This window comes from Falco cherrug (assembly GCF_023634085.1).
Source record: "Falco cherrug isolate bFalChe1 chromosome W unlocalized genomic scaffold, bFalChe1.pri SUPER_W_unloc_1, whole genome shotgun sequence".
NCBI classification, from domain to species: Eukaryota; Metazoa; Chordata; class Aves; order Falconiformes; family Falconidae; genus Falco; species Falco cherrug.
Window position 1 is genome coordinate 3,138,754 of NW_026599288.1, and position 14,389 is coordinate 3,153,142.

At 46.9% G+C, this 14,389-nt stretch overlaps 1 protein-coding gene across 1 annotated transcript in view; it reads right to left on the minus strand.

Annotated features, from left to right (window-relative positions):
- Positions 1–9,215, minus strand: part of LOC129734855 (potassium/sodium hyperpolarization-activated cyclic nucleotide-gated channel 1-like) — a 196,864-nt gene extending 187,649 nt beyond the window's left edge. The window contains exon 1 of the mRNA XM_055700188.1: positions 6,460–9,215. Coding sequence (XP_055556163.1) covers positions 6,460–6,845 — 386 coding nt within the window. The 5' untranslated portion in view covers positions 6,846–9,215. The remainder of the gene's footprint in view (positions 1–6,459) is intronic.
- Between the last annotated feature and the right edge of the window lie 5,174 nt (positions 9,216–14,389).

Here is a 14,389-nt window from a genome sequence, read left to right on the forward strand (position 1 = left end):
TCACCCGGTTACAATTGTATAGCCAGAGTGTAAACCTCATAATTGTTCAAGGTATAAGGGCAAGTGGAATCAGACCCATGTTCAGTTATCCACTGGCAGTTGGATACGATGTTCATATAATAATCACAAATGTATCAGTATTATGGCAAAGGATAAAGGGTTTAACTTGTCAGCTGGTTTTACTTGTCAGCGAGGTATTACTACTGCAGAGATGTATGTAACACAAGAGTTTCATTGGGCTTGGCGATACCCAAATGGAAACAGAGTCTCTTTCAAAGAATTCTGGTCCAGTACCAACCAAACAGGAAGTCCCTTAGTATCTAATTATTCCTGAAATCTAAATGCAGGGGCATGAAGATGCAGTTATAACTCCACCAGAGGTGTTACAGGTGGACCACTGGGAAACAAGGACACTTTATATTACGATGCCTCAAGTAAGGACAAAAAATGGATTGGTCCTTTCCCTAATGGAACCTGGGCCTTACAAGGCCGCTATTGGGTTTGTGGACAGTATGCCTACAACAAATTACCCCTAATTGGTCAGGAATATGTTATATAGGGTATATTTGGCCCTTATTTTTTCTCTTACCCCAAATTCAAGGAAATGCATTAGGAATCAGAGTATATGATGACCTAATAAGAGAAAAACCATCGATTGATACCTCCCTCACTGGTGGGAGAACTCAGAATTGGGGAAAGGATGAGTGGCCACCAGAATGAATTATACAGCATTATAGGCCAGCCACTTGGAACCCTAACAAAATGGCTAGTGGTGCTCGAGAACCTATCTATGATTTAAATCGCATCATCCGATTACAAGCCATCCTAGAAATTATCACCAGTGAGACTGCCCGTGCCCTTGATCTGTTGGCAGATCAGGCCACACAAATGTGAACAGGGATATTCCAACACCAAATGGTTCTTGATTACCTGCTAGCTGAAGAAGGGGGTGTCTGTGGTAAGCTAAATGATTCTAAATGTTCTTTAAAAATTGATACTAATGGTCAAGTTGTTAAACATATCACCTCAGGAATATGAAAACTGGCCCTTGTCCCTGTCCAGACCTGGGAGAGTTGGGATCTTGATCCATTCTCATGGCTTCCAGGTACCCCATGGGTCAAACACATCCTTTTCTATATGTTATGTGGTGTTGCATTGTTATTTTTCCTCCCATGTTTAATTCCATGTTTTGTACAGTTGATCCAACGCACTGTCTCAAGTATGCAATTCATAGCCACCATATCTTATGAAGATGTCAAACAGATCGGTGTGGTATTCTGGTATAAGCCTGAAACCCCGATTGTAAACATTGTATAAACTATGCTCTTTTCCACACTTTACTATTTTCTCTACCTTTCCACCACCATGGATGAAGAAGTGACAATCTTTGAGCCATGGGGTGGTGTAGAAGAAGGTGTAGAACCTGAACCTTCCTGAACCCCCTTGGCCCTTCAGGACTGGATCCCCAGGTTGTCCTGCACGTGCCACGTGATGGTGCTCAGGATGATCTGCTCCATAACCTTCCCCAGCACCAAGGTCAGGTTTACAGGCCTGTAGTTCCCCGGATCCTCCTTTCTGCCCTTGTTGTAGATGGGTGTCACATTGGCTATCCTTCAGTCTTATGGGACGGCTCCACTTTGCTAAGACCGTTGATAAATGATGGAGAGTGGCTTGGAGAGCTCCTCTGCCAGCTCCCTCAGTACCCTGGGTGGATCCCATCCAGCCCCATAGACTTGTGCACATCTAAATGGAACAGCAGGTCACTAACCATTTCCTCCTGGACTGTAGGGACTTCATTCTGCTCCTCCTTATCCCTGTCTTCCAGATCAGGGGGATGAGTACCCTGAGGGTAACTGGTCTTACTGTTAAAGACTGAGGAAAGAAAGCATTAAGTACCTCAGCCTTTTCCTCTCTATAACTCGAAAGTTATAAAGTAGGTATGTTTATTGCGCTCAGATGCACAGGGGATCGCTCCTCCACAAGCGTGCATGCCCGAAATGAGGAACCATCTCACATTTATACAATAAAACAAATGAATATTCAATTAACGCCTATACATATTCGTTACCTAAACCCAACTTACTCTCGCTTCGTATGTTAATTAGCTTATCAGTCCTTTGCCAGGAATGTGGTGGTCTTGCAGGTTTGTAGGTGATTCATGTCCTTGTGACCATCTGATCTTCTCCAGCAAGGAGACTTAGCACTCCCTCTAGATAACATTGGAATGTCTCTCATCCTTTTCTCATCCTTTTTATAAATAGCCCCTTTGTTAGAGGAAGAAGGGTAGGCCTAGTCTCCTCAAAGCTGTGTGGCTATGTGGCCAGACACCACACCCATGACCAGTCACCATACCCACATTCCTTGAGCAGACATATACAATCACAGTCGATGTCCATTGTCCCTATTTCACACTATTTCTCCATATCACCTCATCCTTTGTGGCAATGTTCCCCACCTCATCCAGTAAAGGATGGAGATTATCCTTGGCACGCCTTTTTTTTCTAATGTATTTGTAAAAACATTTTTTGTTATCTTTTATGGCAGTGGCCAGCCTGAGTTCTAGATGGGCTTCCATCTCTCTGATCTTTGCCCTGCATAATCTCGTGACATCCTCATAGTCCTCCAGAGCTGCCTGCCCCTTCTTCCAAAAGTGATAAACTCTCCTTTTTACCCTGAATTCCATCCAAAGCTCTCTGTTCAGCCAGGCTGGTCTTCTCCCCCACGGGCTTGTCTTTTGACACATGGGGAAAGCCTGCTCCTGCACCTTTAAGACTACCTTCTTGAAGAATGTCAAGCCTTCCTGAACCCCCTTGGCCCTTCAGGACTGTCACCCAAGGGACTCTGTCAACCAGGCTCTTAAACAGTGTGGGAAAATCACTTGGGGGGAGAGGGGCGTAACTACAGAAAACTGGGGTCTAACAGAAGTTGTAGTGTTGTAGGCACCTTTTTAGGGTAAAACACAGTTGCCACTTTCAGGACGGTTGGCATGCATGGAATCTACTCCACCATAGTTCCCTAGGCAGCACAACCTGCTATCCTAGAGGAACAATGAAGGGTGGAGCGAAGTGGAGACACTGTGGCCAGGCTCTGCTGTACTCCCTTGCAGGACTGGGAAGTTGATGGTACCATACAGCTGATAAGCCACATAGCGGCAGTCAAATGGGAGATATAAGAGAAGATGTCTGTTGCTGAGCCAACAACTGTGGCAAAATCACTTTCCTTAGATGATCCTTGCCCATTATAATCTTGTTATAATACTAACGCACACCTCCATCCAAAGTTACCCACCTCCAAGGTACGACCACCCCTCATCGAGCATGCACTTTATATTTTTTATCGGCTATATATTTAAATGAGAAGCGAGATAATTTTACACCAATCAATAATAAAAGAATGTATGACTAGACTCACTCAAGCTCCACCTGAGAGTAAAGAAAAGCATAAAAGTGAATGGGGGAGTGTAAGAGTCGGTCTAAAGAGAACAATATTGTCTCAACATTGCCAACGGAGACCTGGAGATGGAATGTGGTCCTCATGGACACCAAGACACAAAGGCCCTGGGAAAGAGAACTGCACGGTACGAGGAGTACTATGCCGTTCCCTGCCACCTGGGATTGAATAAGGCCGCATAACAGCTGTCCAGAAGATGGATCACAACCGTGGTCATAACAACGAACCAGAAAACAATACAAGAACACGCCTCCTGGTCTGAAGCTACCCGCCTCTGGGGCAAGATAACCTGGCTCAAGAGGGCAGAGACTGGCAGAAGTCCATGGACCAGAGGAGGAGCAAGGTGTGTTGCTTGGCATAAAAAAATGCCTTCTTAGCAACTGAACTTTGGAGATCTTCCCCACCAAGGATCACAATGATCGGAAGGACCGGCGGGACGCTGCCTGGACCTGGGACCATAGGGACGCCTTGGACCCGTGGTGGTAGCTATAATCCTCTTTTCTTTTTACTTTACCTTTTATTCACTCTCTGTCTTTCTACCTATCGCATGCCGCTTTACGGGCAAACAATAAAATTGTGCTGTTTGATTGAAGCATAACCCCTTGGCATGGTCGCCTTGATTTTTGCACTTCGAGATCATAGTTAACGAACCATCACGAGTCCACTGAGTGGACCGTGACAGGGAGGGGGAGAGTGGGAAGACTCCATCGTAACGTCTGGGATCAGTCGACGGGCTGAACCTGTCTTCTCCCCCATAGGGACGCCTACTGGGTAATACTTTGTCTTATGTGCACTACATAACTAACTCACGCTAGCTGTTATTAGTGATTATAGTTTGGTTGTATATCATCTCAAGCTTGTTTCTGCAGACAGTCCCTATCACTGACAATCATGAACCTTAATTTGTCATGATTTCATATTAATAAAGAGTGTTATTCTGTAAACTGTTAGCTAGTCCTTCGTGGGCACTAGCAGTCACTGGCAGTGGGTAATGTATTCAAATAAAGTGGGAAGACCCACTAAGAGGTCCCCCTGATGCTGTTGGCATGTTTCCCTGAACAAGTCAGTGTCAAATTACCCTCCAATCCAGCAGGACTGTTCAGTGAAGTGTCCCTATAACAGGATGCTGACAGACTGATCGAGCACAAGGGTCTCGGCTTTCCTGGGACAGTGATAGACAGATCAAACACTAGAGGTCAGGAAAATCTCCCCCCCCCCTTTTACATGACAATGATGCATAACCTCCTATTGCCCAAAACATAGTTTGGTTGTGTACCTCACTCAGAATCCAAGCTTACAACAAAACAAGGTAATGTACTCACAAGAATAATCTCATTCATTTTAAGGGAATTCTCATGTGAATAAAGTTACTCATGCACACACACGGGTAAGTAAAAGGCTATCAGAACCCACCTAATCCCCTATGCATGCTACCGCAGCACTGGATGTGACCTGCTATGTCCCTCTCTGGCTAGCAGAAAGGGAGTGGGTGGACTCTTGGCTCTCTCTTCCCCTTAATGCACATGCTCGTGCAGCTGAGCTGGCATGCAAGAAGGAAAAGTTATTCTAGGAAAAAGATTAGTGCAGCTTATTGCCTCCAGGGACCCAGGAAAAAGCAGGGATTTGAAGCATGATTTTGAGTCATAACTGTGTGCTGCCCTGCCCCTCTGCTCTTGTAGTTGTACTGCTCTCAGGCTCAGCTGAAAGGTGCTAGCACAGCTCACTGTGCAACATCCCATTCTGAATAGCCCCACAGAAACTCGGACATTGCAAGCATTTCCTCTCGTTCCCTCTTGAATCATGTTCTATTTAAGCTACTTTTTCTTAGAAGATCCATGTAACTATTGAACATTCTGGATTTTCCTTTTTTTTAAAATGGTTTCTGATGTATTCACTTATTGTATACATGCAGGCTGTTCAATTCAAGACATTGATCAAATATGCTTAACACCACCAACAGTTCTTCAGCAGATATCTTAGAATGTAAAAATTACAAAAGCATATAGCCAGCTGGCATATATAGCAAAATTAAATAACTGTTCATTTAAAATATAATTTTAAAGGGAAATATATCTCCCCCAGAATTTATTTGCACCGCTTTTCATGTGAATATTCCAATTTTGCATGCCTTCAGCATATTGTGACAGCAAAGTTCTAGTTTAGCATCACATTTACCGCTCACTCTCTGAACCTAGTTTCCCATATAGCATTAGCTTGGATAAAGTTATTTTACTGCAACTCTGACAAAAAAGTGCTTCCTTCACACGACACCATGAACAAGTGTTTACACCAGGCACTCAGGAAGGAGCCGGCATTTGCCCAACGCGGCCCCAAGGATTTTAAATAAATTATTAAGTTAGTGTTGCTGCGTGCACCCCATCAAGTTCTCCCACCCTTATGCAGGGCCGTCCTCCGCTCCAGTGGCGCCCCCGCCCACTCCCCGCCCGACAGACGCAGCGAATGCGGCGGGCCCCGCAACGCGACCAACCCGGGACAGCACCGCTGCCCGCGCGTCCTCCCCGCCGCGCCGCGCCGCCCGGGCGGTGCCCGCAGCCCCACGGAGGCGGCCGGCGCGGATCGGGTGCAGCACGCCGGAGAGCGCCGCTCCGGGCCAAGCCCCGCAGCCGGCCCACCAGCGATGCATGGACCGCGGAAGGCAGGGCAACCGCCTCGCACCGGCTTCCAACCCCTTCCCCGCCGCACGAGCCGGGGACGGGGGAGGCAATGTTTCAGTCGCCAAGCGGAGCAACGAGGCGCCGCGGGGAGTGAGGGAAGGAAAGGGCAAGGCAGAGCCCGCCCGCGGGGGTGGCGACGGAGGGGAAGCCCCTCACCTCCGCGGGGCGCGCGGCCGGCCGCCGAGCGAGCGCCGGTTCTCGCCCCACCCCACCCCCCAGGCCAGAGGCTGCCGAAGTTTCTGCTGGGCGAGGTGCGAGGCGGAGGGACTGCCACCCTGCCTCCCGCGGCGGGGCCACCCCCCGCCCCGTGCGGCAGTAGGAGCCCCGCTCTCACCTGAAGTCGCTGTAGGGGTGGATGATCCAAAACCCCGCAGTTTTAACCCTTTCCTGCTCCTTCTCCACTGCCTTCTGGCTGCCGAACATGCGAAGGGAGAATTTGTTGACTCCCGGCTGCAACATGGAGGTGAACTGCCGCTGCATGAAGCCATACTGCCTCCGGGGACCCTCGGCATCCTCGAAGCCCACCACGGGCTCCTCTCCCCCGCCACCGTCCACTATGAAGCACACCGAATTGTCATGCTCCTTCACGACGACGACGCTGCCTCTGCCGCCAGGGCTGCTCTGCGCTTTCGCCGCCGGGGTCGCTGGCTTGGCTGGGAAGGAGTTAGCGCTGCCATCGTCCCGGCTGCCGGAAGAGGAGCTGCGCTTCCCAGCCTCCATGCTGCGGGGCGGGCGCGCCCCAGCCGCTGGAGAGCGCGGGGAAACCTCGCCGCCGCCGGTGCCCTTCAGCGACGCGGCTGGGCTGGGCTCAGCTCTGCGCCACCGCGCCGCCCGGCATGGCCAGCGCCACTGACTCTGAACCGCGCTCTCGCGCAGGGCTGGCACCGCTTCCCCTCGTCCGCCCCCTGCCAGCGGCCGCGCCACAACGCCCGCCTGACATTGAGCGAGCGCCCCGGAGTCCTTGAGGGGCTGAAGCACCCGGGCCGAGGGGAGGGGAAGGAGCCGGCGGGGAGGGGCGGGATCTGTCCTCGTGGCCGCGGCGCGCGTGGGCCTGGTGGCAACTCGACACGTGAGCGCAAGTGCGGAGGCCCGCGGGGCGGGGCCGGCCTCCCTCCTTCCATATGGCGGTGGCAGGCGGTGACACCTGAGGTCACGGTTGTCGGGTGGAGAGAGACGGGGAGGAGAGGGGCTTTTCGGCAGAACGTGGGGCTGCCCCAAGGTTCCCCGTCGGCAGCCCTGCCTGTTCTTCCAACAGAAATAGAACAAAATGGGTGGGTTTGTATTTCACCTTGGGTGAACTGAGCAGTGAGGTTCTGGGTGGTAGTGTGCCTCCACACTGAGAGCGGGAAATAGTGGCTGGAAATGAAACTGTGGAGAGATCTCACAGGTTTGCGCTTTGCATGCAGCCTGTCTCTTGTGAAGCCTGTCTCATGCTTCTCATGGAGCAGATTGACTGGAAGAGAGCAAGAGGAATGTGTCTGCCTGGTAATGGAGCCGAGTGATGGCACCGGAGGTAGCACAGGCATTTTGGATTCATACTGCTGCAAATTAAATCAGAACCTATCCTTTTCTGATGCAGTGTGTGTGCAATAGCAAGAGAGATGGAGGGGGTGTAAGGAGGGAAGGCTAGGTTTTGAGTGACATTTGTTTTCACACACACAACAGTTTGCTCCAGTTAGACAACATTTCACTACCTCTGAGTGGCTGTTTCTGTGTTCCTGAACGTTACACAGACTGAAAACAGGTGGCTGAGCATGCGAGAATACGGGTGCGTGATGCATGGGCTGCTGCACATGCAGCTGGAGCACGCAGCGGTGCAATTCCTGCTGTGAAGGCATGACAGCATGCAGGAGGACTATGCCACCACGGATGCCTGCCTGTCTTACTGTAAAAGCATAAAATGGCAGGTGTACCCAAGTGCAGATACAAGTTTTTCACATATGCCAAGCGGTGATTTTGGTTTTGTTTGTTTGTAAACAGGGATATGGAGTCCATGCTCAGCTCACTCAACCTCATATTGAAGTGCATCAGTTATAATTAAGAAGCCTCCAGGAGACAGAGAAAAAGCTGTTGGACTAGAAAGAAGCAGAAGGTATTTCAAGCTTCCAGATAAAGCAAGTAAACTCAAAGGAAATGGGATATGTATTGCCTTGGGTATCTCTACACACATTATCTTGGGGACATTTGGAAGAGGGGTGGAAAGACACCCAAAATCTCAGGGGCACATTAACAATAAAGTATAGTATTTGGGGAGCTGTGGAGTGAGGTAGGATCTGAGAGAGCATCAAGTACTTCCAGTTCTGCCAATGGTAAGCAGCTGTTTACAAGCCATGAGCAAGGAGGGCCTTAGTCTCTCCTGAAAACTGAAATGTGTTGATATTTACCCCTAAAAGGTGTGAGTTTGGATTACAGAATGATGGGGAATCAATATCTTCAGATGATATCACAGGAGCTATAACATTATGCGTACCTGCAAAAGCATAAAGGCATGTTTTACAGCACATATGCATAGGTCCTGGGGCTCCACTGGGTTTGACATAGGTTTGCTTTTCACAAATTCTCAACACACTTCTAATTTTGCACATTAAAAAAATGTTAAGAATGAATTAGTAAAGTCTCCCAAGCTTGGCTCTGATATTTTCAATGGTATTTGTCACTTCGTTGTTACCCAGTTCCTCCTTTACAAAACAGATGTTTAAAACAAACTTGATAAATAGGTGTGCAAATCTGCACACCACAATTTGCACAGTGCAAATCAGGTGTGCTGGGGAGTTGTGTTTCAGAACTGGATCTGAAGGCTTTTCTCAGCAATTCCAACTCTAACAGAATGTTTATGCTTAGTGCACTCAAACACTCAAGGTTTGGATGATGTTAATGTGTTGTTAAGTGTGGAAGATGTTAATATTGACATGATGTTAATGTGGAAGAGGATGGCAAGTGTAGATGCACCAGGATGGATTGCTGGAGGCTGGGCAGTGACCAGCATAGGAAGGAATATGCTTGCAGTGTGATTGGTTAGAGCTGACATACATAAACCTTCCCCATCTGGAGTGATACTTTTCTGTATGATTTTTTCCTAAAATAGTGAAGACTCTGTGTACATCTGTTGATGGGTATTGCACAGCTGCTGATAGACAAAACCCTCTTACACCTCAGATGATGTCCTCCTCCTTCCCTCATCCAATGTCTGTCACCAAATTATAAAGTAAGAAATTATTATTGAAATAATATAATATTATTATATATTATTATATTATTGAAAGATGATGATTGCTAAGTGTTTACAAAGAGGAAGGCCTGCTCCAGGTGTTTCTAAGTTGTAGGAAGATCACCTTAAAAGCAAAATCTTCAAATTATTGAAAATCAAGAAGTTTCAGCTATTAAGCCAATGGGGGTGGGGGGGTAGGTGGGGGGTGGGGGGATGAACCCGAAGACTTTCAAAACAATGATTTAAATTTACACTACTTTTTAAAAATGTTTCAGAATATTTTTTAAAATTCAGAATGTTGAAAAGTGTTTTTATTTTTAATGAGTACTTTGGGGAAAACAATATGAATGTATAAATCTTTTCAATGTTGATTTAAATCTTCAGTTTTACCAGCAACTAAAAAGGAATCCAAAGGAGTCCAGAGATGATCTCAGCACTAATCTAGAGCTATATGTCACTTGCTATCTTTGAGATACCCATTTATGTAATTATTTTTCAAAGGTACTTTTTATTACTCATAGCTAGCTGTGCTGGTGGTAGGCACATTTCAATTACTAGCATGTGTAATTAGAAGAACACAAAGCACTATTCCCTATTGATTGCACTGCCTCAGAGATGCAGGCTAAATGGTGACATCAAACACACAACTGTGGATGGATTGTCCCAGTTATTCCTGTCAGACTTTCTGTTTCCCAGTTCACACCAGCAACTTTCTTGCAGCCAAACGCATCTCTACCGCACAGGAGGGGAATAAACTATCCCAACAGGCAGAAGCAAACATTACAATGTGCAGTTGAACAAATGTAATGTCCTGAATTACCACAAGTACTTGGGTGGAAGTACTGCTACTGCAGACACTGTCTGTTTAAGTTTGAAAGCAGATTCCCATAGTCTTTGACTTCTCCTATTTGGAAAGTAGATGAATTAGTGATTATAAATAAATTCCAACTCTAAGATGATTTTTCCCCTTTCCAGTGGTGATACCAAAATATGAGGTAGTGGAAATTGCCATAATGAAATCATACATGTTATAGAGTAAGTAGTGTCCTTTTATTAAAGAGAAATATGAATAAAATAACAAACAATTAGCAGCAAGAATGGAAAAAAAATGGTTGTTCTTTTCTTACTCTAGGCCACTACTGGGATAAAAGACATATGACCTTAGATATACACACTAAAATTAGATGGTTGGATAACTGATGTTGTTTTTTAACAATAGTGGGACTATGGCAGTGACAGATGGATGTGATATGGAGAAATAGTGTGAAATGGGGACAATGGACATCGATTGTGATTGCATATGTCTCCTCAAGGAATGTGGGTATGGTGACTGGTCATGGGTGTGGTGTCTGGTCACATAGGCACACAGCTTTGAGGAGACGACTACAGTTTTGAGGAGACGCCTGCCCTTCTTCCTCTAACAAAGGGGAGACGGGGAGACACCTGCCCTTCTTCCTCTAACAAAGGGGCTATTTAAAAAAGAATGAGAAAAGGATGAGAGATATTCCAATGCTATCTAGAGGGAGTGCTAAGTCTCCTTGCTGGAGAAGATCAGATGGTCACAAGGACATGAATCACCTACAAACCTGCAAGACCACCACATTCCAGGCAAAGGACTGATAAGCTAATTAACATACGAAGCGAGAGTAAGTTGGGTTTAGGTAACAAATATGTATAGGCGTTAATTGAATATTCATTTGTTTTATTGTATAAATGTGAGATGGTTCCTCACTTCGGGCATGCACGCTTGTGGAGGAGCAATCCCCTGTGCATCTGAGCGCAATAAACATACCTACTTTATAACTTTCGAGTTATAGAGTCTAATTCCGCACGTCAGATGTATGGCAAATAAATCTTGTGGTGAGGGAATACGGGCAGCCTTTGCAGGCCTCTGTAAATGAACTACTGGATATGAATTCTATGCCTGAGCCTGATCCCCAGGTTGTCCTGCACGTGCCACGTGATGGTGCTCAGGATGATCTGCTCCATAACCTTCCCCAGCACCAAGGTCAGGTTTACAGGCCTGTAGTTCCCCGGATCCTCCTTTCTGCCCTTGTTGTAGATGGGTGTCACATTGGCTATCCTTCAGTCTTATGGGACGGCTCCACTTTGCTAAGACCGTTGATAAATGATGGAGAGTGGCTTGGAGAGCTCCTCTGCCAGCTCCCTCAGTACCCTGGGTGGATCCCATCCAGCCCCATAGACTTGTGCACATCTAAATGGAACAGCAGGTCACTAACCATTTCCTCCTGGACTGTAGGGACTTCATTCTGCTCCTCCTTATCCCTGTCTTCCAGATCAGGGGGATGAGTACCCTGAGGGTAACTGGTCTTACTGTTAAAGACTGAGGAAAGAAAGCATTAAGTACCTCAGCCTTTTCCTCTCTATAACTCGAAAGTTATAAAGTAGGTATGTTTATTGCGCTCAGATGCACAGGGGATCGCTCCTCCACAAGCGTGCATGCCCGAAATGAGGAACCATCTCACATTTATACAATAAAACAAATGAATATTCAATTAACGCCTATACATATTCGTTACCTAAACCCAACTTACTCTCGCTTCGTATGTTAATTAGCTTATCAGTCCTTTGCCAGGAATGTGGTGGTCTTGCAGGTTTGTAGGTGATTCATGTCCTTGTGACCATCTGATCTTCTCCAGCAAGGAGACTTAGCACTCCCTCTAGATAACATTGGAATGTCTCTCATCCTTTTCTCATCCTTTTTATAAATAGCCCCTTTGTTAGAGGAAGAAGGGTAGGCCTAGTCTCCTCAAAGCTGTGTGGCTATGTGGCCAGACACCACACCCATGACCAGTCACCATACCCACATTCCTTGAGCAGACATATACAATCACAGTCGATGTCCATTGTCCCTATTTCACACTATTTCTCCATATCACCTCATCCTTTGTGGCAATGTTCCCCACCTCATCCAGTAAAGGATGGAGATTATCCTTGGCACGCCTTTTTTTTCTAATGTATTTGTAAAAACATTTTTTGTTATCTTTTATGGCAGTGGCCAGCCTGAGTTCTAGATGGGCTTCCATCTCTCTGATCTTTGCCCTGCATAATCTCGTGACATCCTCATAGTCCTCCAGAGCTGCCTGCCCCTTCTTCCAAAAGTGATAAACTCTCCTTTTTACCCTGAATTCCATCCAAAGCTCTCTGTTCAGCCAGGCTGGTCTTCTCCCCCACGGGCTTGTCTTTTGACACATGGGGAAAGCCTGCTCCTGCACCTTTAAGACTACCTTCTTGAAGAATGTCAAGCCTTCCTGAACCCCCTTGGCCCTTCAGGACTGTCACCCAAGGGACTCTGTCAACCAGGCTCTTAAACAGTGTGGGAAAATCACTTGGGGGGAGAGGGGCGTAACTACAGAAAACTGGGGTCTAACAGAAGTTGTAGTGTTGTAGGCACCTTTTTAGGGTAAAACACAGTTGCCACTTTCAGGACGGTTGGCATGCATGGAATCTACTCCACCATAGTTCCCTAGGCAGCACAACCTGCTATCCTAGAGGAACAATGAAGGGTGGAGCGAAGTGGAGACACTGTGGCCAGGCTCTGCTGTACTCCCTTGCAGGACTGGGAAGTTGATGGTACCATACAGCTGATAAGCCACATAGCGGCAGTCAAATGGGAGATATAAGAGAAGATGTCTGTTGCTGAGCCAACAACTGTGGCAAAATCACTTTCCTTAGATGATCCTTGCCCATTATAATCTTGTTATAATACTAACGCACACCTCCATCCAAAGTTACCCACCTCCAAGGTACGACCACCCCTCATCGAGCATGCACTTTATATTTTTTATCGGCTATATATTTAAATGAGAAGCGAGATAATTTTACACCAATCAATAATAAAAGAATGTATGACTAGACTCACTCAAGCTCCACCTGAGAGTAAAGAAAAGCATAAAAGTGAATGGGGGAGTGTAAGAGTCGGTCTAAAGAGAACAATATTGTCTCAACATTGCCAACGGAGACCTGGAGATGGAATGTGGTCCTCATGGACACCAAGACACAAAGGCCCTGGGAAAGAGAACTGCACGGTACGAGGAGTACTATGCCGTTCCCTGCCACCTGGGATTGAATAAGGCCGCATAACAGCTGTCCAGAAGATGGATCACAACCGTGGTCATAACAACGAACCAGAAAACAATACAAGAACACGCCTCCTGGTCTGAAGCTACCCGCCTCTGGGGCAAGATAACCTGGCTCAAGAGGGCAGAGACTGGCAGAAGTCCATGGACCAGAGGAGGAGCAAGGTGTGTTGCTTGGCATAAAAAAATGCCTTCTTAGCAACTGAACTTTGGAGATCTTCCCCACCAAGGATCACAATGATCGGAAGGACCGGCGGGACGCTGCCTGGACCTGGGACCATAGGGACGCCTTGGACCCGTGGTGGTAGCTATAATCCTCTTTTCTTTTTACTTTACCTTTTATTCACTCTCTGTCTTTCTACCTATCGCATGCCGCTTTACGGGCAAACAATAAAATTGTGCTGTTTGATTGAAGCATAACCCCTTGGCATGGTCGCCTTGATTTTTGCACTTCGAGATCATAGTTAACGAACCATCACGAGTCCACTGAGTGGACCGTGACAGGGAGGGGGAGAGTGGGAAGACTCCATCGTAACGTCTGGGATCAGTCGACGGGCTGAACCTGTCTTCTCCCCCATAGGGACGCCTACTGGGTAATACTTTGTCTTATGTGCACTACATAACTAACTCACGCTAGCTGTTATTAGTGATTATAGTTTGGTTGTATATCATCTCAAGCTTGTTTCTGCAGACAGTCCCTATCACTGACAATCATGAACCTTAATTTGTCATGATTTCATATTAATAAAGAGTGTTATTCTGTAAACTGTTAGTTAGTCCTTCGTGGGCACTAGCAGTCACTGGCAGTGGGTAATGTATTCAAATAAAGTGGGAAGACCCACTAAGAGGTCCCCCTGATGCTGTTGGCATGTTTCCCTGAACAAGTCAGTGTCAAATTACCCTCCAATCCAGCAGGACTGTTCAGTGAAGTGTCCCTATAACAGGATGCTGACAGA